Source organism: Pleurodeles waltl, chromosome 2_2 (genome assembly GCF_031143425.1).
Source record: "Pleurodeles waltl isolate 20211129_DDA chromosome 2_2, aPleWal1.hap1.20221129, whole genome shotgun sequence".
NCBI classification, from domain to species: Eukaryota; Metazoa; Chordata; class Amphibia; order Caudata; family Salamandridae; genus Pleurodeles; species Pleurodeles waltl.
The window spans coordinates 158,125,861-158,149,374 of NC_090439.1; the positions used below are offsets into that span (position 1 = coordinate 158,125,861).

Sequence of the window (23,514 nt, forward strand, 5' to 3'; positions counted from 1 at the left end):
CAAATAGTTGAAGGTACCTTCCGAACTGCTACAGGCTCCCGGGGAGGCGGGTGGGCACATGCAAATCTACAGCGACTGATGCCACGAACAGATGTACACTGGGTAAGTGACATTTTCAGTTTGATGGCATCTGTCGCTGTAGATACGCATGTTTTGCATAGACTAGTAAGCAGTTATCTCCCCAAAGCGGTGGCTCAGCCTGTAGGAGTGGGAGTAGTCTGAAACAATGTTCTTAATACGGCTTGACCTACTGTGGCTTGTTGTGCGGATAACACGTCTACACAGTAGTGCTTGGTGAATGTGTGAGGCGTAGACCATGTGGCTGCCTTACATATTTCTTGCATTGGGATGTTTCCTAGAAAGGCCATGGTAGCACCTTTCTTTCTGGTTGAGTGTGCCCTTGGTGTAATGGGCAGTTGTCGTTTAGCTTTAAGGTAGCAGATTTGGATGCATTTAACTATCCATCTGGCTATACCTTGTTTTGATATTGGGTTTCCTGCATGAGGTTTTTGGAATGCAATAAATAGCTGTTTAGTTTTCCTGATGCTCTTTGTTCTGTCAATGTAATACATTAATGCTCTTTTGACATCTAAAGTATGTAGTGCCCTCTCAGCTACGGAATCTGGCTGTGGGAAGAACACTGGAAGTTCCACTGTTTGATTTAGATGGAACGGTGAAATAACTTTTGGTAGAAATTTAGGATTAGTCCTTAGGACAACCTTATTTTTGTGTAGTTGTATAAAAGGTTCTTGTATTGTAAACGCCTGAATCTCGCTTACTCTTCTTAGAGAGGTAATGGCGATGAGAAATGCAACCTTCCATGTTAGGAACTGTATTTCGCAGGAGTGCATGGGTTCAAAAGGTGGACCCATAAGTCTAGTTAAGACAACATTTAGGTTCCATGAAGGAACAGGTGGTGTTCTTGGTGGAATAATTTTTTTAAGGCCCTCCATGAATGCTTTAATGACTGGTATCCTATATAGGGAAGTTGAATAGGTAGGCTGCAGGTATGCAGATATTGCTGCAAGGTGTATTTTAATGGAAGAGAAAGCTAGGTTAGATTTTTGTAAGTGAAGCAAGTAACCCACTACATGTTTTGGGGTTGCGTGTAATGGTTGGATTTGATTAATATGGCAGTAGCAAACAAACCTCTTCCATTTACTGGCATAGCAGTTCCTGGTGGATGGCCTTCTGGCTTGCTTTATGACTTCCATACATTCTTGGGTAAGTTGTAAGTGTCCGAATTCTAGGATTTCGGGAGCCAGATTGCTAGATTCAGCGATGCTGGATCTAGGTGTCTGATCTTTTGGTTGTGTTGTGTTAACAGATCCGGCCTGTTGGGCAGTTTGATGTGGGGGTACTACTGATAGGTCTAGCAGCGTTGTGTACCAGGGTTGCCTTGCCCAAGTTGGTGCTATTAATATGAGTTTGAGTTTGTTTTGACTGAGTTTGTTTACCAGATAAGGAAGGAGAGGGAGAGGAGGAAAAGCGTAGGCAAATATCCCTGACCAGTTCATCCATAGGGCATTGCCGTGGGACTGCCTGTGTGGGTATCTGGATGCAAAGTTTTGGCATTTTGCGTTCTCTTTTGTAGCAAACAAGTCTATTTGAGGTGTTCCCCAGAGCGTGAAGTAAGTGTTCAGAATTTGGGGGTGAATTTCCCATTCGTGGACCTGTTGGTGATCTCGAGAGAGATTGTCTGCGAGTTGATTCTGAATCCCTGGGATAAATTGTGCTATTAGGCGAATTTTGTTGTGAATTGCCCAACGCCATATCTTTTGTGCCAGCAGGCTCAATTGCGTTGAGTGCGTTCCCCCTTGTTTGTTTAGATAATACATTGTTGTCATGTTGTCTGTTTTGACGAGAATGTATTTGTGAACTATTATTGGTTGAAAAGCCTTTAGTGCTTGAAAAACTGCTAGCAGTTCTAGGTGATTTATATGCAGTTTTGTTTGATGTACGTTCCATTGTCCTTGTATGCTGTGTTGATCGAGGTGTGCTCCCCACCCTCTCATGGAAGCATCTGTTGTTATTACGTATTGTGGCACTGGGTCTTGGAAAGGCCGCCCTTTGTTTAAATTTATATTGTTCCACCATAGAAGCGAGAGGTAAGTTTGGCGGTCTATTAACACCAGATCTATAAGGTGACCCTGTGCTTGTGACCACTGTGATGCTAGGCACTGTTGTAAGGGCCTCATGTGCAGTCTTGCGTTTGGGACAATGGCTATGCATGAAGACATCATGCCTAGGAGTTGTAATATCATCTTTGCTTGTATTCTTTGTGTTGGATACATGCGTTGTATGAATTTTGAATTCTTTGTGGACTTGGAGTGGCTACTCCTATTGTTGTGTTTATTATGGCTCCTAGGTATTGTTGTACCTTGCATGGCAGAATGTTGGATTTTGCGAAGTTGACTGTGAACCCTAGTTTGTAGAGGGTTTGTATGATTTGATTTGTGTGGTGTGAGCACGTTATTAACGAATGGGTCTTGATTAGCCAGTCGTCTAGATACGGGAATACATGTATTTGCTGCCTTCTGATGTGTGCAGCGACTACTGCTAGACATTTGGTAAAGACTCTTGGTGCGGTTGTTAAACCGAAAGGCAGTACCTTGAATTGGTAGTATATTCCTTTGAATACAAACCTTAGGTATTTCCTGTGCGATGGATGTATTGGTATATGGAAATACGCGTCTTTGAGGTCTAATGTTGTCATGTAGTCGTGTAGTTTCAGCAATGGTAACACTTCTTGTAGTGTGACCATGTGAAAGTGGTCTGATTTGATGTATGTGTTTAGTATTCTTAGGTCTAGGATTGGTCTTAGCGTTTTGTCCTTCTTTGGTATTAAGAAGTACAGTGAATAAACTCCTGTGTTTATTTGTGTGTTTGGTACTAACTCGATTGCATTCTTTTGCAATAGTGCTTGAACTTCTATCTCCAGGAGCTCGGAATGATGTTTTGATAAATTTTGTGCTCTCGGTGGTATGTTTGGAGGGAATTGTAGAAATTCTATGCAATAACCATTTTGGATAATTGCTAGAACCCAAGTGTCTGTAGTGATTTCCTCCCATACTTTGTAATAATGACCTATTCTTCCCCCCACTGGTGTTGTGTGGAGGGGGTGAGTGACATGTGAGTCACTGCTTAGTTGTAGGGGTTTTGGGGCTTTGAAATGTTCCCCTATTCCTAGGGAATTGCCCTCCTCTATATTGGCCCCGAAAGCCTCCCCTGTACTGTCCCCGGTAACTGGATGGTGTTGCCTGTGAGGTACTGGCTTGTGTGGCCTGACCCCGAAACCCCCCTCTAAAGGGTGTTTTGCGGAAGGTGCTGTAATTTCCTCTGCTCTGCAGGGAGTAGAGTGCGCCCATGGCTTTAGCAGTGTCTGTGTCTTTTTTAAGTTTCTCAATTGCCGTGTCCACTTCTGGACCGAACAGTTCTTTTTCGTTGAATGGCATATTGAGAACTGCCTGCTGAATCTCTGGTTTAAACCCAGACGTTCGTAGCCATGCATGCCTTCTGATGGTCACAGATGTATTTATTGTTCTTGCAGCTGTGTCTGCTGCATCCATGGAGGAGCGTATCTGGTTGTTTGAAATGTTCTGTCCTTCCTCAACCACTTGCTTTGCCCTCTTTTGTAGGTCTTTGGGTAGATGTTCAATGAGATGTTGCATCTCATCCCAATGGGCTCTGTCATAGCGCACAAGTAGTGCCTGAGAGTTAGCGATGCGCCACTGGTTTGCAGCTTGTGCTGCGACTCTCTTTCCAGCTGCATCGAACTTGCGGCTTTCCTGATCTGGGGGTGGTGCATCCCCAGATGTGTGGGAGTTGGCCCTTTTCCTAGCTGCTCCTACAACGACAGAATCTGGTGGCAGCTGTGTAGTGATGAAAATAGGGTCTGTAGGAGGCGCTTTATACTTTTTTTCCACCCTTGGTGTGATTGCCCTACTTTTGACCGGCTCCTTAAAGATGTCTTTTGCGTGCCGAAGCATACCAGGGAGCATAGGCAGGCTTTGGTAGGAGCTGTGGGTGGCGGAGAGGGTGTTGAATAGAAAGTCATCCTCGACTTGTTCTGAGTGGAGGCTTACATTGTGGAATTGTGCTGCTCTAGCCACCACCTGAGAATATGCAGTACTGTCTTCTGGTGGTGATGGCTTTGTAGGGTATGCCTCCGGACTGTTATCTGACACAGGGGCATCGTATAAGTCCCATGCGTCCTGATCCTGGTCACCTTGGCTCATGGTGGTGTGAGCCAGGGAATGTGATGGAGTTTGTGCTGGTGAGACGTGAATTATAGGTGGAGGAGAGGGTGGCGGAGTAACCTTTTTCACCATTTTTGTTTGTGGTGTTTGGTCAGTTTGAAATTCCAGTCTTCTCTTTCTCCTAATAGGGGGAAGGGTGCTTATCTTTCCTGTCCCCTGCTGTATAAAAATACGTTTCTGCGTATGGTCTACATCGGTGGATTGCAGGTCTTCCTCAAACCTATGCTTTCGCATTTGGGAGGTCATTGATTGCTCTTCTGTATAAGAGCCTGAAACTGGGTCGGTTGCAGGTTGTTTTGGCACCGAAACCCTGTCTGCATCTTTTTTCGGCTCCGAGGTGACTTTTTTCTTTTTCGGAGTCGAAACATCTCGGCGTCGTACTTCGTCGGTGCCGCTGTCTCGGCGTCGAGCCGTGTCTACACCGCTATCTCGGTGTCGATGTATGTCTCCAGCACTTTCTCGGTCCCGAGAAGGCTGCGTGCCGGTGTCTCGACCGGAGTCGGACGGTCTCGGCACTGTTTGGGACTTTTTCGGTGCCGACGGTCGGTCACTGAATTTATGGGTGGAGCCATGGCCTGGTGGCAGTGGCGTCCCCTGGGCCTTGACAATCTTCTTATGAGTGGTTTTCAACGTCTTACTCACGGTTCGTGGATCGTCGAATTCCTCGGAGTCCGATTCGTGTATCGAAAAGGTTTCTTCCTCTACTTGTATCTCGAACTCTCGGTGGGCTGTCGGCGTGGACGCCATTTGAAGTCTTCTGGCTCGACGGTCTCGGAGTGTTTTTCGGGACCGGAACGCACGACAGGCCTCGCAAGTGTCTTCACTGTGCTCAGGTGACAGGCACAGGTTACAGACCAAGTGTTGGTCTGTATAGGGGTATTTGTTGTGGCATTTGGGACAGAAACGGAACGGGGTCCGTTCCATCGGCGTTCTTCTACACGCGGTCGGGCCGAGCAGGCCCCGACGGGGGATCGAAAACTACCCCGATGGGCTCCGGAGCTCTTCGATCTTCGATGCGGTGTTGATTCTAACTACGCCGATCTCGAACGCAACAATACCGACGAAAATCTTCTGAAATTTAGCTGTTTTTCCGTTCCGAAACTCGGAGCGACAGGAACACGTCCGAACCCGATGGCGGAAAAAAAACAATCGAAGATGGAGTCGACGCCCATGCGCAATGGAGACAAAAGGAGGAGTCACTCGGTCCTGTGACTCGAAAGACTTCTTCGAAGAAAACCAACTTGTAACACTCCGACCCAACACCAGATGGCGAGCTATGCAAAACATGCGTATCTACAGCGACAGATGCCATCGAACTGTTATGTTTCCTTATCCCCATTAATCTACATAGAGGGATAATCCACTTCTTCCTGGAAGCCAAATATATGGGACAAAAAAACAAGGTGTGCAAGTGTCTCTGGTTGCTCAGGGCAAAAATGACAAAAGCTCGAGTTGTAAGCCTCCTTGCTCCAACTTACAGTGAATGTCTTAAGTGGCAGTATCCCTAGCCTAAATTTAATAAAAAGGGTTTTGACATAGGGGGGATTCATGTTGTCCATATAGGCCTCAAACTTGGGGCTACATTTGTGGTCTAAAAACTGTAGCGTCCTACTACCTTGGACCTTATTGGTCCAAGTTTGCACCAAGATGGTCTCCCAGTAGCACCGACTTATTCGTGCCTCTGCTTCCTTTGTTAGATTACAAGGATCTCTCCACACCTCCTCCATTTTGATGAATTGACACATATCTCTAATATATTTAAGCCAAAGGATTTTTTAATACACCACCGTCCGCTACAAGCTCAGCTACTGCTACTTGGTAGGCGGACAAGTATTCGGATGTCCAAAGACAGACCCAGAACATAAGAGGTCTTAAGGCAATCTCGTTGTGGATCTCGTTTAGAGCTAAGTCGATTAGACTTATTGGCCTATAGTTGGTTGGTAGTTCCCTTGAGCCCTTTCTAAAAACAGGGATTATGATTGCTCCTTGCCATGTGGAGGGAAACCCACCACCCCTCAGAATCTCGTTGCTAAGTGTATTTAAATATAAAGACCAAGTTCTGGGTCGGGACAAATACAAATCGCTTGGGATACCATCTAACCCAGGAGCTTTCCCTTTACGTAGCGTTTAGAGAGCCAGAGTTGTTTCTTTTAAAGAAAAAAGATCCAGATCAAATTAGGATGGTGTAACTGACCCCAAAGTTGGTAGATGGGAAGGCCCCTCGGTTGATGAAGGAACAGTGATGCTACTAATTTGAGCCGCTCTATACAAATTTCCAAAATGTGACACCCAGAGTGCTGGCTGGATTACTGGGTAGGTCTCCATGTTTTGGGAATGTCCTTTTTCTGCCACTAATCTCCAAAACAGTTTTGAGTCTTTTTCATGAAGAACATCTACCAGAGCATTCCAGTGTTTAGTTTCCCACTCTTTTTTAGCGTTTTTCAATACTGTTTTATATGCAGTCCTGGTAGCTCTTATCTCTCGATGACTCCCTACCTTCAGTGCTCCCAAAAGCTGTAATTTGGCCTGTCGGCAGGAGCTAGAGAACCACCTCAAGGGTCTGGCCCTAGCTTCTTCCGCCTCCTTGCTACCTGGAAATAAGGCCTTAACTGGTTTACCAAGATACTAGGCAAATTAATCAAGTCAACCGGTACAGAGTCAATGTACTTCAGGGGGCGAAGCGTCGATATTACTACTTTATATATTGATGCCTGGAAATTTGCATCATCTGCCACCATTTCCCATCTCACGTTTTTATAATTGTTTGTCACAACTAAGGTACTACCCTTAGTGAGTTACAATTAAATGTGGAAGTTGAGAAAGATATACAAAGAGCTTGATGGTCACTGTCGTCTCGTGGAGAGACAACCATATCAATAAGAGAATTTCAGAGTGAATCATCTACTAGAGCATTATCTAGACGGCTCGAATATGGGCCTTTCCTATATGTGTGCAACGCTGGGGTGTCTGACTTCGTTTTCCCATTTACTATTCTTAGCCCCATTGCTTTTATTGAGTCCTCCAGTAGAACTAATGCTCCCCCTGTCGTCTTTATTGCAACCTGGGCCAGGCCTGATTTATCCCATGGGTATGCAAACTGGATTCCTTTTTGCTCGGAATCGTCCTCGTAACTCAATTGCATATTGTAATCTCCTGCAACGATTAAACCCTGCCCCCCTGGTAAGTGATTCAAGAACCCCATAAGCAAGTTTAGCAGAGCAATCTGAGTCTTTTGTGGGCCAGGCCTAATGTATATGTTTACAAGTACTATACGAACAGGCCCCCTTAGGCAGCTGAGTTTAACCTCCACGGCTAATATATCCGTAGTGGGGGTAGGTAGCTCCTTTGCCTTAGGGAACAGATCGTGCTTAAGCCAAATTATCAGGCCCCCAGATGCCATACCAGATGGCGATGAAAGTGCAGCCTTCTGGAAGGTCCAGTATCCTGCTCTATAAATCGTAGAAGGGGCCCATGTCTCCTGTAGTAAAATAATGTGATGTTTATCCATAAAACTGCACCACTCTGGATTGGTTGTTTTTGATAACACACCAGCCACATTCCAAGATAAGAATTTAATTAAGGGTTCGTTACCATCCCCAGTATTTAGCAATCTCTCTTTTTCCTTGTTTTTGAAGGATGTAACTCCACAGTCCCTCCCTTCTACATGGTCATTGCAATATACTCCAACCTCTGCTCCCACAATGCCCAATGATAGATTGCTTAGGTGGCACGATTCCAAAGGCTTTTTGCCGGAAATGTCACTCATCCCTTCGTCCACTATTGGGGCTTTGCGTCAATCTACATTTGTAGTTGGACTACTCCTGCATCCCCGTCTTGAAATACATGTAATGGGAGGTAATCGGTTTTTAGAACTGACTCTAAAAAACAAATTGACCATGGGGGGGATTATCTGGACAAGAGTCACTGGGGACAAAATGCCAGGTCTCGATCTTAGCTCAAGCGCTAAAAGGCCCTTTTTACTAGACTCTGGCTATTCAACTTCAGCCCTATAAGGTCCGTTTCTGAGCTATCACTTAAAAATCTCTGGGCAGTTATTATATCGTCCCGTATAACGGACCTACATTTCTTTACACCCCTTATCCAGTGGATTACTTTGTTCTTAAGTGAATCCCCTTGTTCCCTTGATCCATAACTCAACTTTTGAATGTTCATCATGTATATATCATGCTGACTTTACTTAGTCTGACTTGGTAGAGTGCTCCACAGGGGTTTTTTGTTAACATTATCTAAAAGCTTGTCTCTGGACATCTCATGGTTAGCACCTCTAGTCAACTTAGTGTCACATTTATTTGAGTTGGTCACTTCGGGGGCCGCACAGTCTTCCCATTGACAGTTTTGTGATACCACTCAAGCGTTCTTCCCCCTATGCATTTCCACCATAGATGCTTCAGTTTGCTGGGTTTGCGTGGATAGAGAGAGAAACTCAGGGTTAAGGGAAGATTTCCTTATATCCCCAATCACGGCTGTTATGCCGTCTAGCTTCTCATGTATCATGTGACTAAAGGAAGTGAGATACTCTCTTAAGCTCACTATTTCAGCTCTTATTTGTACTAGCTGAGCCTCTACAAGGCTTGAACCCGGTCTTCGGGGACATCCTCGACGCACCAAAGTTGCACACAAAAAAAATAAACAAAACGGCAGAATTCGGCCAAAAAATAGCATAGGGTAGCTCTCTCCGGATCAGCGCATGGCACGGAAAGAAAAGAACTGACGTCACTGCGCGAGGGCGGTGTCTATGTACTACTCCCGTCGTCATCACAGCGACCACGACACCTGTGGAGTTGACCGACGCCACCTACCGATGCGCAAGGGTATTGCTTGAAGAAAAATCTCTGGATCCAGTCTGACGCCTGGGGGAAAATTCTAAGGTAAGGAATCTTCAACTAGAAGTCTCTATCACACAGTAACATCCCAGTAACCTTTTTTTTTTGTGAATATATATATATATATATATATATATATATATATATATATATATATATATATATATATATATATATTTGCAGTAACATTTTTGATGAAAAAACTGCATGGCGAGGGCCCGAGTTATAGCTGTCCTTAGGACACGAGTTATAGTTACTTGACATAACTATAACTGGTAAAAGTCTATGGTTGCGCACGTTTAAATGTGAGCCTAACTATAATGTCCTTGTAACCTTTGTTTTTTTTTAAAGTAAATTTCTATGTTTTTTTATTCTATTTCCTAATTATAGCGTACCTGTAGCCTTTTTTTTTCCCAGTGAATTTCTATAGTTTTTTCAGCGTATAGTAGTTTTCATTCCCATATGTTAATCCAACCCCCCCATAAGCACCCAACCTTGCACTGTGCATGGCCTTTCCCCGTGTGCAGTGGAGGTTGCCCGCAAGACCTGGCCTGCAGCCGGGCCGTGTAGCCAGCCCCCCTAACCACCAACCCTAGGCTGTGCACAGCCCTTTGGACGTGCATGGCAGAAGTTGGCCGCAGCCTCTCCGGGTGTCAGAAGAGGTGTGAGAGGATGTATCTGGGGTTGAGAGTAGCTGCGAGTGTGTCTGGGTGTGAGAGTGCATACATTAGGGTTTTAGTTGGTGAGTCCGTGTGTGTGCAGGTCTGTGAGTCCGTGGGTGAGGCTGTGAGTGGGTGTGTGAAAGTCTGAATGGGTTTGTGAGTGGGTGCTTAAAGATCTAACTGGGGCTGTGAGTGGGTGAATTAGTGTCTGAGTGGGTCTGTGAGTGAGAGAAATTGATTAAAAGAGAGAGAGAGAGAGAGAGAGAGAGAGAGAGAGAGAGAGAGAGAGAGAGAGAGAGAGAGAGAGAAAGAAAGAAAATCAGAGGGAGAGAGATAGAGAATTTTTTAGGCTTTGATGTATGATATATACTTAGAATAGGATATTTCTGTACAATTTTGAAAATCATTTTTTTTTAAATTAAAATAATTTGTACTTAAAAAAAAAAGACAGACAAAAAAAGAGGGAAGCAAGTCCGGCTGGAAACAAACCCTGAGTGCACTGAGTTATTGTTTGCTTTAAAAAAAAATGTTAGCTCATAATGTGCTATCTGGGACAGTAAGGGAGCCATCAAGGGCTCCCTTGCGGTCCCTACATATTCATTTTATTATTGTTTAGGAAAATACCCTTTACGGGCTATCTAGCACAATAGGGTATGCTTACCACGCGGTGCCATTGCTTCAGCAAGCAAGGGGCTCCTTTTAACAGCAACTCCCTGTTTGCTATAGTGTTGCATCTCTGTTCCCTGAACATGTGCAGGGAACGGAGATGAAAGCTCCACTTTTTGACAGCGGGACCTGCCTTACAGATCCCGGTGTCAAAAAGTGAAGTGTTTGCTGTGACATGGTGGCAGCTTCAAAGCTACAGCCAAGCCACAGCACCAGCCATGTCCCGGGGGTGGGCACCCTGGGACATAGCAGGAGCCGGCCAGGGAGGGTAGCGATCCCCAGGGACGCTCATTGAGAGGGGCCATAGGGACCCTTCCAACGTAGGCATGGGAGTGGCACGCAGACCCCAGGTTATAATTCATTATAACCCCAGAAAGGTAGGGGTCCCCGGGCTTGTGGGGGAGGCCATCGGCTTCCCCCACATGATAAAAACATTTTTGCCCCAGGGGTAGTGGTCCCTGGGGCGCAGGGGGCCACGCACGCTCCCACTCATTTTATTATTGGTCCTGGAAAGGTGGTTGTCCCCGGGGCAGTGGGGGGGTGGGGGGGGGGGGGGGGGGCAGAAGGCCCTATTATAAAGAAAAGAGTGTCCCCGGGACCTAGACCACCCAAGCACCAGAGCTAAGGGGTCAGGGCATTCACACCCTGGCTCCTTTTGTATTTTTTATTCTTTTTTTTTCCTGGGACTCTGCTCAATCCGAGTCCCAAATTGGCTGCAAACACTTCCTGGTTTGAAGTGTTGGAAGCCAATCAGATCTCAGCACAAGATCGGGAGGGGTTGTGAATCCTTCGCGTCCCTAGATATACACATTTGGATTTCCCTAAATTTCTCAAAAACTACTAAAATGATTTACACCAAATAACAAAAAGGGCTCTTTCTGGACCAAGAGCTACCTTTCTGCCAAATTTGGTGTAATTCCGTCCAGTGGTTTTTGTGCTATTGCTGTTAAATTTTTCTTATCCTAACGGTCTAAATTTCACCCTCCCCCCCCTGTTATATCGGCCCCAGCTCTTGACATGTCACCCCGAAACTTTCAAGACAGGAGCTCACTTGACTGTTGAATTCTTTTGGAAAATTTTGGGAAGATTCGTCAAGTGGCGCCAGCAAGCAAAAAACTGCTTTTTCTATAGAAACTAGGCCCTAGCCATAACTACCTAGTGGTAACCGCCACTAGGTAATATACATATATATAGATATACATATATCTATCTCAAAATAGTACTTGTTCAGAGTTAGGGTGAAGCATACATTATGCAAAAAAGAAAAGAGAACTCTGGGTAGTTCCCAAGTTTAGGTGGAGAGCAGCTCCAGTAAGAAGCACCCTGAAACACTAGCAACATTCCAAATTTGCTCACCTCAAATGTCTATCTGTTGAAAAGTTTTTAAGCATCGGATTAGCACAGTGCCATCTATGTTTTTTTTTTAACGTAAAGTAATTTGGATTAATATATGTTAATCCAACCACCAACATGCACAGCCTTTGGCTGTGCGCAGAGAGAGTTGGCTTCAGGGCCTGGCCCCAACTCTATAACGACCCAACTCCACTAGGCGCTCAGCCTTTGTGAATTACAGAGCAGTCAACAGCTGTTTGCACTCACAAAATATGCATTTCTTCACCAAGTAGCTAGCTAAATATTTTTGCATTATGGTTGGGTTTACAAAAATATTCAGAAAACCTTGCCTGAGATATAACTGTCCCATTTGTAAGTTCCATTAATATTTTTTTACCAGATACAATATTGAGTTCCTCATCATTCAGTATTGCTGCCTTTTCCTATTACATCTTATTTCACAGTCATCCACATTTCCCAGTCACAATCACTCTGACACTGGGAAGGTTCCCCCCCACCCAGCCCTGCCCCCAAAACAATTTAATCTATGAGTCCTTTGGATGGTAATGGTCCTATTCCTAGTGAATTTCTGAGTCTCTTAACATTTTTTTTCTCCACATGAAACAGACTGTTCTATTGGGCAAATTAAGACTATGTATACATTTTTGCGTTTTAGGATGCTGTTGCACTGTATTTAAAACATACTGGCTGCATGCAGGACATTTTAAAGTTTATTCTGAACTCGTGTCATTCACTGAGGTAGGTGTCTTAGTATGGATTTGTGTTGCATCAAAATGAATATTTTCTAACAACATTTCTTTAATATGTATGCACACATAACTTCAATTCATGTCTTCAAGGAAAGGCCCTACGTTTGTTTCCCAACTGGCTCAGTATGAAAATATGCTAGCCTATTTCAGTACTAAGTCTCCCATACAAATTCCCAATATAAATAAAACCTCAAAACCAAATGCAAGCATTGCTTTACACTGCATTAAATGCAACTTAAAAAATACCTTTTACATTAACTTACTGTAAGACATTGGCTCTGTATATACTATTTCAAAGTAAGAAATAGTGTGCACAGAGTCCAAGGGTTCCCCTTAGAGGTAAGATAGTGGCAAAGAGTGATAATTCGAATGCTCTACTTTGTGGTAGTGTGGTCGAGCAGTAGGCTTATCAGAGGGTAGTGTTAAGCATTTGTTGTACACACACAGGCAATAAATGAGGAACACACACTTAAAGACTTACTCCAGGCCAATAGGTTTTTATATAGAAAAATAACTTTTCTTAGTTTATTTTAAGAATCACAGGTTCAATATTTACAAGTAATACTTTAAATGAAAGGTATTTCACGTAGGTACTCTAAGAACTTTGGATAATCACAATAGCATGTACAGTCTTTGTAAAAATGGCAATAAGCTATTTTAAAATTTGACACTGCAAAAATCAACAGTTCCTGGGGAGGTAAGTAAAGGTTAAGTTCACAGGTAAGTAAAACATTTACAAGTCTCAAAGTTGGATCCAAGGTAGCCCACCATTGGGGGTTCAAGGCAACCCCAAAGTTACCACACCAGCAGCTCAGGGCCGGTCAGGTGCAGAGGTCAAAGAGGTGCCCAAAACACATAGGCTTCAATGGAGATTACAGGGGTGCCCCGGTTCCAGTCTGCCAGCAGGTAAGTACTCGTGTCCTCGGGGGGCAGACCAGGAGGGTTATGTAGGGCTCAGGGGGGACACAAGCAGGCACAGAAAGTACACCCTCAGCAGCACAGGGGCGGCCGGGTGCAAACAGGCATAGGGTTTCAGACAGGAAGGGGGATACCCGGGGGTCTCTTCAACGATGCAGGCAGGCACGGGGGGCTCCTCTGGGTAGCCACCACCTGGGCTAGGCAGAGGGTCGCCTGGGGGTTCGCTCCTGCACTGGAGTTCGGTTCCTTCAGGTCCTGGGGGCTGCGGGTGCAGTGTTGGTTCCAGGCGTCGGGTCCCTTGTTACAGGCAGTCGCGTTCAGGGGGAGCCTCTGGATTTCCTCTGAAGGCGTCGTTGTGGTGGCTCCGGGGGTTCATCTCTGGCTGCTCACGGGGTCGCAGTCGCCGGGGAGTCCTCCCTGTAGTGTTGGTTTTCCACAGGTCGAGCCAGGGGCGTTGGGTGCAGAGTGGAAAGTCTCACGCTTCCGGCAGGAAACGTGAAGTCTTTAAAGTTGTTTCTTTGTTGCAAGAAAGTTGCAGGTTGTTGAACAGGGCCGCTGTTCACAGGAGTTTCTTGGTCCTTGGTTACAGGGCAGTCCTCTGAGGCTTCAGAAGTCGCTGGTCCCTGTTGATGCGTCGCTGTTGCAGTTTTCTTCGAAGTTGGGAGACAGGCCGGTAGGGCTGGGGCCAAAGCAGTTGTCGTCTCCGTATTCACTGCAGGGCTTCAGGTCAGCAGTCCTTCTTCTGGTTAAAGTTGCAGGAATCTAGTTTTGTAGGTTCTGGGGAGCCCCTAAATACTGAATTTAGGGGTGTGTTTAGGCCTGGGAGGGCAGTAGCCAATGGCTACTGTCCTTGAGGGTGGCTACACCCTCTTTGTGCCTCCTCCATGGGGGAAGGGGGGCACATCACTAATCCTATTGGGGGAATCCTCAATCCACAAGATGGAGGATTTCTAAAAGTAAGGGTCACCTCAGCTCAGGACACCTTAGGGGCTGTCCTGACTGGTGGGTGACTCCTCCTTGTTTTCCTAATTATCTCCTCCAGCCTTGCGCCCAAAAGTGGGGGCAGTGGCCGGAGGGGCGGGCATCTCCACTAGCTGGGATGCCCTGTGGCGCTGTAACAAAGGGGGTGAGCCTTTGAGGCTCACCGCCAGGTGTTACAGTTCCTGCAGGGGAAGGTGAGAAGCACCTCCACCCAGTCCAGGCTTTGTTCCTGGCCACAGAGTGACAAAGGCACTCTCTCCATGTGGCCAGCAACATGTCTGGTGTGTGGCAGGCTGGCAGAAACTAGTCAGTCTACACTGGAAGTCGGGTATGTTTTCAGGGGGCATCTCTAAGATGCCCTCGGGGTGTATTTTACAATAAATTGCACACTGGCATCAGTGTGCATTTATTGTGCTGAGAAGTTTGATACCGAACTTCCCAGTTTTCAGTGTAGCCATTATGGTGCTGTGGAGTTCGTGTTTGACAGACTTCCAGACCATATACTCTTATGGCTACCCAGCACTTACAATGTCTAAGGTTTTTGCTAAGACACTGTAGGGGCATAGTGCTCATGCACCTATGTCCTCACCTGTGGTATAGTGCACCCTGCCTAAGGGCTGTAAGGCCTGCTAGAGGGGTGACTTACCTATGCCACAGGCAGTGTGAAGTTGGCATGGCACTCTGAGGGGAGTACCATGTCGACTTAGTCATTTTCTCCCCACCAGCACACACAAGCTGTGAAGCAGTGTGCATGTGCTGAGTGAGGGGTCCCCAGGGTGGCATAAACCATGCTGCAGCCCTTAGAGATCTTCCCTGCCATCAGGGCCCTTGGTACCAGTTACAAGGGACTTACCTGAGTGCCAGGGTTGTGCCAATTGTGGAGACAAAGGTACAGTTTAGGGAAAGAACACTGGTGCTGGGGCCTGGTTAGCAGGGTCCCAGCACACTTTCAAGTCATAACTTAGCATCAGCAAAGGCAAAATGTCAGGGGGTAACCATGCTGAGGAGGCATTTCCTTACACTTACGTAATTCTTTGTTATAACATTTAAATATAAGCCCAAACGTAATTCAAGCTTTAACCCAAAACATCCACCTAATCCTAAACCTTACCCTAACTATGACCCTGAGCTTAACCATACCTAACACTATTCCTCCCAACGTTTTCAAATATAAATTCAAACATTTTAAGTTCCTCAAACTTTTGGACATCCACCTTTTACTTTTTGTTAAACGATAATGTTTCAAACTTTTATTTTCATGCCTTATACCAAATACTCATTTAACAACAGCACTGGTTAAGTGGTGGCTGAGCCAGGTAAAGACTTTCACATTTGGATCCCTTACGCCTTTCTTTCCTTTGTGTGCCAGAAGGTGGTGCCTTTCGGCTCCACACCTACATGATTCTGCTCTGGAAATCATATGCAACACCTATATAGGTGTCACTCCTGTCCACTGTCAGTTGTTTTTGAGACTGTCCATGTCTCCAGATGCAGAGCCCAAAAAGCAAATTGGTAGACAGTGCGCAGATTCCTAGACTTGGGATCTTATTAATGAATAGAACCCAATTAGAGGAAGGGTCATGAGGAATCTGCTGCTAGACAGAGTGCCTACCAGAAAGAGCCTTATCTAAGGTAAGTAACCTGGTCTTTTGATTGTGACTACTAGCCACAGATTCCTTATCTTTTGAACAGATCGCAAACCAGAGCTGGGTGGATGAATGGGCTGAAATTAAAAAGTCATACAGAAACGAGCGGACAAAATGCTCCTTCAAGCAAACCAGACTGTCCTAGCAATAATGCTCTGTTAACATATGAAGGGGCACACAAGTAGCTGTCCGGCATATGTCTAGGACAGATACACTGCGTGCCAATGCAGTGCTAATAGCTTTGGCCCTGGTAAAATGAGCACACACTCCTTCTGAAAGCTGCTTTTGGGCCAGTGAGTAGCAGATCTTAATGAAGAGCACAATCCAGCAGGGCATGGTTCTCATCTGCACTGCCTTTTTTCCCCTCCAGAGAACCCCACAAGCAGCTAATCGCCCACCTGGTGTTCTTTTGTACAATCTATGTAAAAGCTCAGCTGTCTTTTGGGGTCAAAGAGATGGAGGCAGAGCATAGTAGACCGTCAGGGTGATTTTCTCACCAAAGCTGCACTGTGTCACTTTGAGCAGAAAGGATGCCAGAGTCTGCAGAACCAGTTTGTCTGGTAAGAAGGAAGTGTATAGTGGATTGACACAAAGAGCTTGAAGCTCACTCAAACACCTTGCTGAGGTGAAGGAAATGAGCAACACAGTCTTGAAAGTAAAGAGTCAAAAAAGGACAGCTGTGAAGCGTTTTCATCAGATAAGCGAGAAGTAGATTAAGGTCCCATTGGGACATGATAAAGGGAGAAGGGAGAAACGTGTTGCATCCCTTTCAAAAATAGCATCACAACTGGTGACTTCAACAACAAGGGCAGGGCACGTAGCAGACATAAAAAGGCCAAATGGGTTAAAGTATAACCCTTAACTGTGCCCAAAGCAAAGCCTTCCTGGGCAAGAGACAGAACAAATACCAGAACCTCATACAACTGGAGGGAGTGAGTCAATCTGTCACATGGAGCATTAAGCCACAAATATTTCTCAGCGACTGGTATACACAGTTTTCGTTGAGGGGCACCTGGCTGCCAAGATGACATGTAATAACTCCGGAGGAAGGTGGTCAGCTGTCACTGCTCAAACTCCAACTATGAAGGCAGAAACTGCAAAGACCCAGGCGCAGGGCCCTGAGTTAGAAGGTTCTCCTGGAGGGGCAGCGAGATAGGAGAACTTATGCCCAAAGTCCAGGAATTCTGGATACCATAGTCTCCTTGCTCAATCCACAGCCACTAGGATGACCTGGGTCCGGTCTGTTCTAATCTTCTTGAGAACAAGGAGCTGGAGTGGTATTGACTGAGAGGCACACAAGAGACCAGAGTTCCTCTTGAGGTGGAAGGGGGTTCAAAGCGGGAGACATCTTGGAAATTCAAATACTAACATTGCATGCTCTTGGTAGTAGTAAAAAGGTTAAGCCCAGGTTCTCTCCTGTCGCGGAAGAGACAGCTGAACTTGTTCAGTCCACCCTGGCATTCAATGATCCTGCCAGGTGCTTTGCCACAAGAAAAATGCCTTGGTGATCCAGCCATTTCCAGAGGCGCAAGACCTCCTGGCAGTGTCCAAGGCCCCAGCCCTCCCTGTTAACTGCAGGATCACATGGTATTGGTGTGGTATGTGAGCATCTGTATCAGTCCCTTGATAGACGGACGGCAGGTTTTCTGCACCAAGAGGATGACCCTCCCCAGCTACAGAAGGTTAATGTGGACCAGGTACGCCACCAGAGACCCGAGGTCTTTGTTCTCTCCTCTTCCAGGTGGCCGCCACAATCCAAAAGCAATGCATCAGTCACCAGTGCCAGCATTGGGTGGGAAAGGGATGACTGCTTTGCCACTGACCCAGTCACGGCCCAGTAACCCCAGCAGATCTTTTGCATCCTCCTCCAAAACCTGAGCATGGTCTGAGGTTCCTTTGATGTTGGGCCAGCTGGGACTTCAGTTCCCACTCCATACCACCTGGCATGGCTTAAAGATCTGGATAGCAGACAGAATTTTCTGGACTCTTTTTCTTGGGGGAAGGCACAAAACCAAACTATGCCCAGAATAGCTGCAGTGAAGAGGAGCGTCTGAGAAAGTCAGGTGTGACTTTGGCATGAACAGTCTTACTTTGATTTATGTTAATTGCAGTGTGATTGTTACATGTGTTTTCAACGCAAAGGGATGATGGATGGAGTGCTGAAACTTTTCAAACACTCACACCCAGTCACAGATCTGGATCAAATCCATTGCTCTTTTCCTCATCGTGCCACCCCAGTTTGGACCCAGCCACATGCAAATCAGTCTTGACCCTGCTCCCCATGGGAACAGTCCAGGCCGAACTATCAGGCCAGGGCCTCCCTGGACCGGAAACAAGCATTCCAGACCAGTTTTGGGGTATCAGACCTCATCAGCCAGGCTAGCATCACAGCCACTGACTTATCATCTGTTTCGTTCACCCTTTACATAATCATTAACTTTACATAATCATTAACTAGGAAATCTCCTTCCAATTTAACAATGCATGTCTCCTCTGCTTAAGGCCATACTTTACCCACAATGATGCCTGCATTAATAGCTTGCTTTTCCTATAGACACTCTTTTACTGTGTTAAGCAATGTAAATAAAAGGTGTTATTACAGACCCAATTTAAAGGTATTAAATGTATCTACCTTTCAAATATGGAAGCCAGAGTTTAAACTTGTGCCCTTCAGACACTGCACATGTCAACAGCCAGGATTAATGTATTGAGCTAACTTACAGAAGCATGTTTCCAGATGATATAATTAAACATAGAGAGAGGTACTATCTATTTTCCTCTGTATCTCCAACTGGATTTGGCAGCATCATGATAGCAGCTTCCCCCATTAAGTTGGGAATTATTCCCCCTTCACTTCATTCTGCACTTTAAAATTTTGGGTTACCAGCTTTTGTCAAATTCTCATAACACTAATACAAGTCAATCACCTCTGGGTGACACTTTTGATGGCTAAATATACTCAACTAATACGTTCACTCTCCAGTATAAAAATATAAAATAAACATATGTAATGTTTAACCCATTTGTTTTCACCTACTTCACTCTGTTTATTGTAGAGGCTTTATTTCACCCCAGCAGGCCAAAACAGGTAAATGATAGTATAAAAAGAGAAAAAGTGAAAACAAAGAACAGGGATCAAGATCACTTGGGAAACATTCGAGGATGCAATAAACAGGAGGGGAGACAAATGCCAACCAAACTGTATAATCGTCAACCTGGCACAAAGAGTTTAATGTAAACAAATAATAAAAATTCTGAAAAACAGCAACAAATAAAAACAAAAGGTTTCCCATAGGAAAATAATGAATGCCCACGGTGCACAGGCATTTAGCAGGAAACAGAAACCTGAGGAGGTTTGCTGGCATAACATACTAAGTCATTTTTCTTCGCCTAGTTAACAATTAAAACAACAACTATAATATTTCTGCAAGCTTAAATTACACATGGGTGGTCAAGTCTTCTTCAATTTCTTTAGATCATCTAGCCAAGGTGCCAAATTAGACATCAATTTTAGGAAACCAGTGTTTAATATATTATGCGTGAAAAGAGATTTAAGAAAAGCATGCTACAAAAAAGACAAAGTTGTTACTCTAAACAGGGATATCCCTTGCTATTTTTGTTGTTTTATTTTAATATTATTGTTTCATGTAATTGGGCAATCATTACCGTTGTCGCTTTGATGTTAAAGTAGGACCAGATACAGCTCTGTTTTCCTAAGATCACCTGCACTGTCTAATTGTACCTTGATTTTGTACCAATTGCAATAAAGACATGTTTTAAAAAAACAATGTAATTGTTATTCACAACGGAAACAGGTTTCCTTACTTGTCTGCCAGCATGTTTGACAGTTGCCACGATGACAAGGTTCTTCACACCTATGAAGGCCACAGTTGAGCTTATGTCCACAGATCAATGAACACTTATGCTCTTTGTCCTTTGGGAAGAGAAAAGATGGGCAAAATATTTATTGTTTTCCAAGGCATGAACACACACACACACACTGGAACAGGAAAATAATACAACAGCACAAAATTCCTGAAGTTTAAAGAATGAAATGCCCTGATCGTTGCTGAAACTTTTTTCTTATTTTCATCACTTTCTAGGACTAACCTGCAAACAGCCTTAGTTATCTGTTGGCATGTGACCAATACAAGGCAGAGTTGTTTTATGGTCACCTCCTTGATCAGGACTGGATGTCTTTCTGTTTATCTCACTTTCATGCCCCTTTATTCAATGGCTTTCCTCACTAGCCTTGTTTATGTCCTGCCCAAGGAGTCTTCCGGTCTCATAATGGCATATATTCTTCCACGCCTGATGTCAGATTTCGCTCTGAAGTGCATATGAGGAACTATCTCATCCTGTTACCCCCAGGCCCCCCAGCATCCTCTCTTTAATGAAAACCAACTTCTCTGCAATTCCCCTCCAGCCTCCTTGAGCTCTGACCTCACTCTGGCTATCTTAAAATTTATTTTTTACCATTTTAAGATGGCAGCCCCAGCCCATTAATGTGCAGCAGCTATCTTTTAATGATTTTTCTTCTTTAGAAAAATGAATTTAAAGATGGCTGGCGTGGATGTGCAGTACCCATCTTTTACAAAATTTTCTTTAAAGTATTACAAATTAATTCAGTGAATGCCTTACACATGGGATAACGACAAGCAATACAGTAGGCCAGAAAAAGAACTGGGCAGGCCCCAAGGGGACCGGGAAAGGAAGCCAGCCTTCCACCATATAAAAACAGCACACAGTGCACCACTCAAGGAAACACTTCTCAAAGTACAAGTTTCTTACCTTCTGTAACTATATATCTGGTAGAGACATATTCTAGTTGCAGATTCCTTACCTTTGAATTTCCCCAGGCATCAGTCTGGATCCGCAGATTTTTCTTCGAGCAGTACCTATGTGCCCCATCAGATGGCAATGGTTGACTCCGAGGGGTCGTGTTTACTGTGATGACGTTGCGGTCATATATAGACGCCGCCCTGGCGTGCTGACGTCAGTTTCTTTTCACGACTTTCCACGACAACAGCGCGGAGCCATGAAGAACACAGAGTGGTGCGCCAAAACTAGGGCCCTTAAGAGGAAGTTCCTGTCCCTAGAAATCAGGTCGCAGTGCGGGGAGGTTTGGCGGGTCGGTAGGGAATCTGCAACTAAAATATGTCTCTACCAGATATATTGTTACTGATAGAGACTTCTAGTTCCAGATTCCTTACCTTTGAATAGATACCCGACCAACACCATCCCCGGTGGAAGGCTGCGAACCAAGTTCACACCAAGAAGTCCTGCAGGCCCGAACGGCCAAATTAGCCGTCCCTTCGGACCTGACCGTCCAGGCAGTAGTGTTTGGTAAAAGTGTGCAGAGATGCCTACGTCGCTGCCTGACAGATTCCAGGACTGGAACGCCCCGTGCTAGTGTTGTGGTAGCAGCAGTAGCTCTGGTGGAGTGAGCACGCAAACCTTGAAGAGGTGGCTTCTTAGCCAGAGCGTAGCACATTTTGATGCATAAGTGCACCCATCAAGAAATGGTCCTCTTCTGCACCGCCTTCCCCTTCTTTGCACCCATATATCCCACAAAGAGTTGATTGTCCACCAGGAAGTCTTTGGTACGATCAAGGTAGAACACTAACGCTCTTTTTGGGTCCAGACTGTGGATTCTCTCCTCTTCATGAGAGGGATGTTGGGGTGCATAAAAGGTAGGCAAGGTGATGGACTGTCCGACATGGAAGGGTGTCACTACTTTTGGTAGAACAGAAGCCCTTGCGCTAAGTACCACTTTGTCAGGATGTATTGCCAGGAAAGGTGGCTTAGATGAAAGAGCCTGGAGCTCACTTACTCTGCGGGCAGAGGTAATGGCAACTAAAAAGACAGTCTTGATGGTAAAGAGCAATTGTGAAGTGGCTCAAACGGGGCACACGTAAGGTATGTTAATACCAGGTTTGGATCTCATAGGGGCATATTGAATGGGATAGGAGGAAAGAGATGTGTAAGGTCTTTAAGAAACCTCTCAACAATAGGAGATTTAAATAAGGAAGGCTGATCTGGTAACCTCAAGAAAGCAGAGATAGCAGAAAGATATCCCTTAAGAGTGCCCAGGGTGGAGCCCTGCTGGGCAAGGGAAAGAATAAAGAGGAGGACTTGAGAAAGAGGAGCAGACAGAGGATCGACAGATTTGTCGATACACCATGTCACAAATTTGTTCCAACAACAGGCGTATACGGTTTTGGTTGAGGGATGCCTGGCTGCCAAGATAACGTTACAGACTTCAGGTGGCAGGTCAAAAGACGTCAACTGTCGCCGCTCAATCTGCACGCAAGGAGGCGGAGGGTGGACAGGTTTGGATGGAGGTCCCTCCCCTGCTGCTGCGACAGAAAATCCTCCTGAAGAGGCAGTCTGATCGGAGGAGCTATGGCCATGCTCAACAGCTCAGGATACCAGACTCTTCGTGCCCAGGCCGGAGCCACCAGTATAACTTGAGCCCGGTCTTGCCTGATCTTCTTCAGAACTCTGCGCAGAAGTGGTATGGGCAGAAAGGCATACAGGAGGCCTGAAATCCACTCACAACAAAAAGCGTTGCCGAGCGAGTGCCACCTTGGAAACTCCAATGCACAAAACACGGAGGCGAACAAGTCTAACCAAGGTTCTCCCCACTGAAGGAAAAGACCTTGCCCCACCTCCGGATGGAGATGCCATTCGTGATCGACCACGCATCGTTGGCTGAGTTCATCTGCTCTGGCATTCAAGAAGCCCGCCAGGTGTTGAACAACCAGGGAAATACCCTGATGTTTGAGCCAAGTCCAGAGGCAAAGAGCCTCTTGACAAAAGTTCCACAACCCCACTTTGCCTTGTTTGTTGCAGTACCACATGGCAGTGGTGTTGTCTGTGAATACTTGCACTGCTTTCCCCTTGAGAGAGGGAAGGAATGTTTTTAATGCTAGTCTAATCGCTCAGAACTCCAGATGACTGATATGGAGCCCGGTTTCCGCCGGAGACCAGAGGCCTCTGATCTCCACCTCTCCCATGTGGCCGCCTCATCCCCGGAGTGACGCATCTGTCACAACTGTAAGATCTGGTTGGGGAAAGGAGAGGGATCTCCCTTTGACCCAATCCTGATTCGATAACCACCACTGCAGGTCTCTTGCAGTTCCTTCTGAGATCTGGGCCTTGTCTGAGAGATTCCCCTGATGCTGCGCCCACTGGAACTTCAGGTCCCACTGCAGAGCCCGCATATGCCATCTGGCTTTTTGAACTAACAGGATGAAGAGGCCATGAGGACCAGCAGCCTCAGAGTCATTCTCACCGAAATCCCGGACAGAGGCGGAAATATCAGTAACATAGCCCGAATATCCTAGACTCGCTTTTCCGAAGGATATGCACGAAACTGCACTGTATCCAGAACAGCTCCAATGAAAGGGAGCGTCTGAGAAAGAGTCAGGTGT

General features: G+C 45.6%; 1 protein-coding gene across 1 annotated transcript in view; it reads right to left on the reverse strand.

Annotated features, from left to right (window-relative positions):
- Nucleotides 1-23,514, reverse strand: part of NFX1 (nuclear transcription factor, X-box binding 1) — a 1,141,187-nt gene that overhangs the window by 429,597 nt on the left and 688,076 nt on the right. Inside the window, exon 13 of the mRNA XM_069219549.1 lies at nucleotides 19,904-20,012. Within this exon, the coding sequence (XP_069075650.1) occupies nucleotides 19,904-20,012 (109 nt within the window). The remainder of the gene's footprint in view (nucleotides 1-19,903; nucleotides 20,013-23,514) is intronic.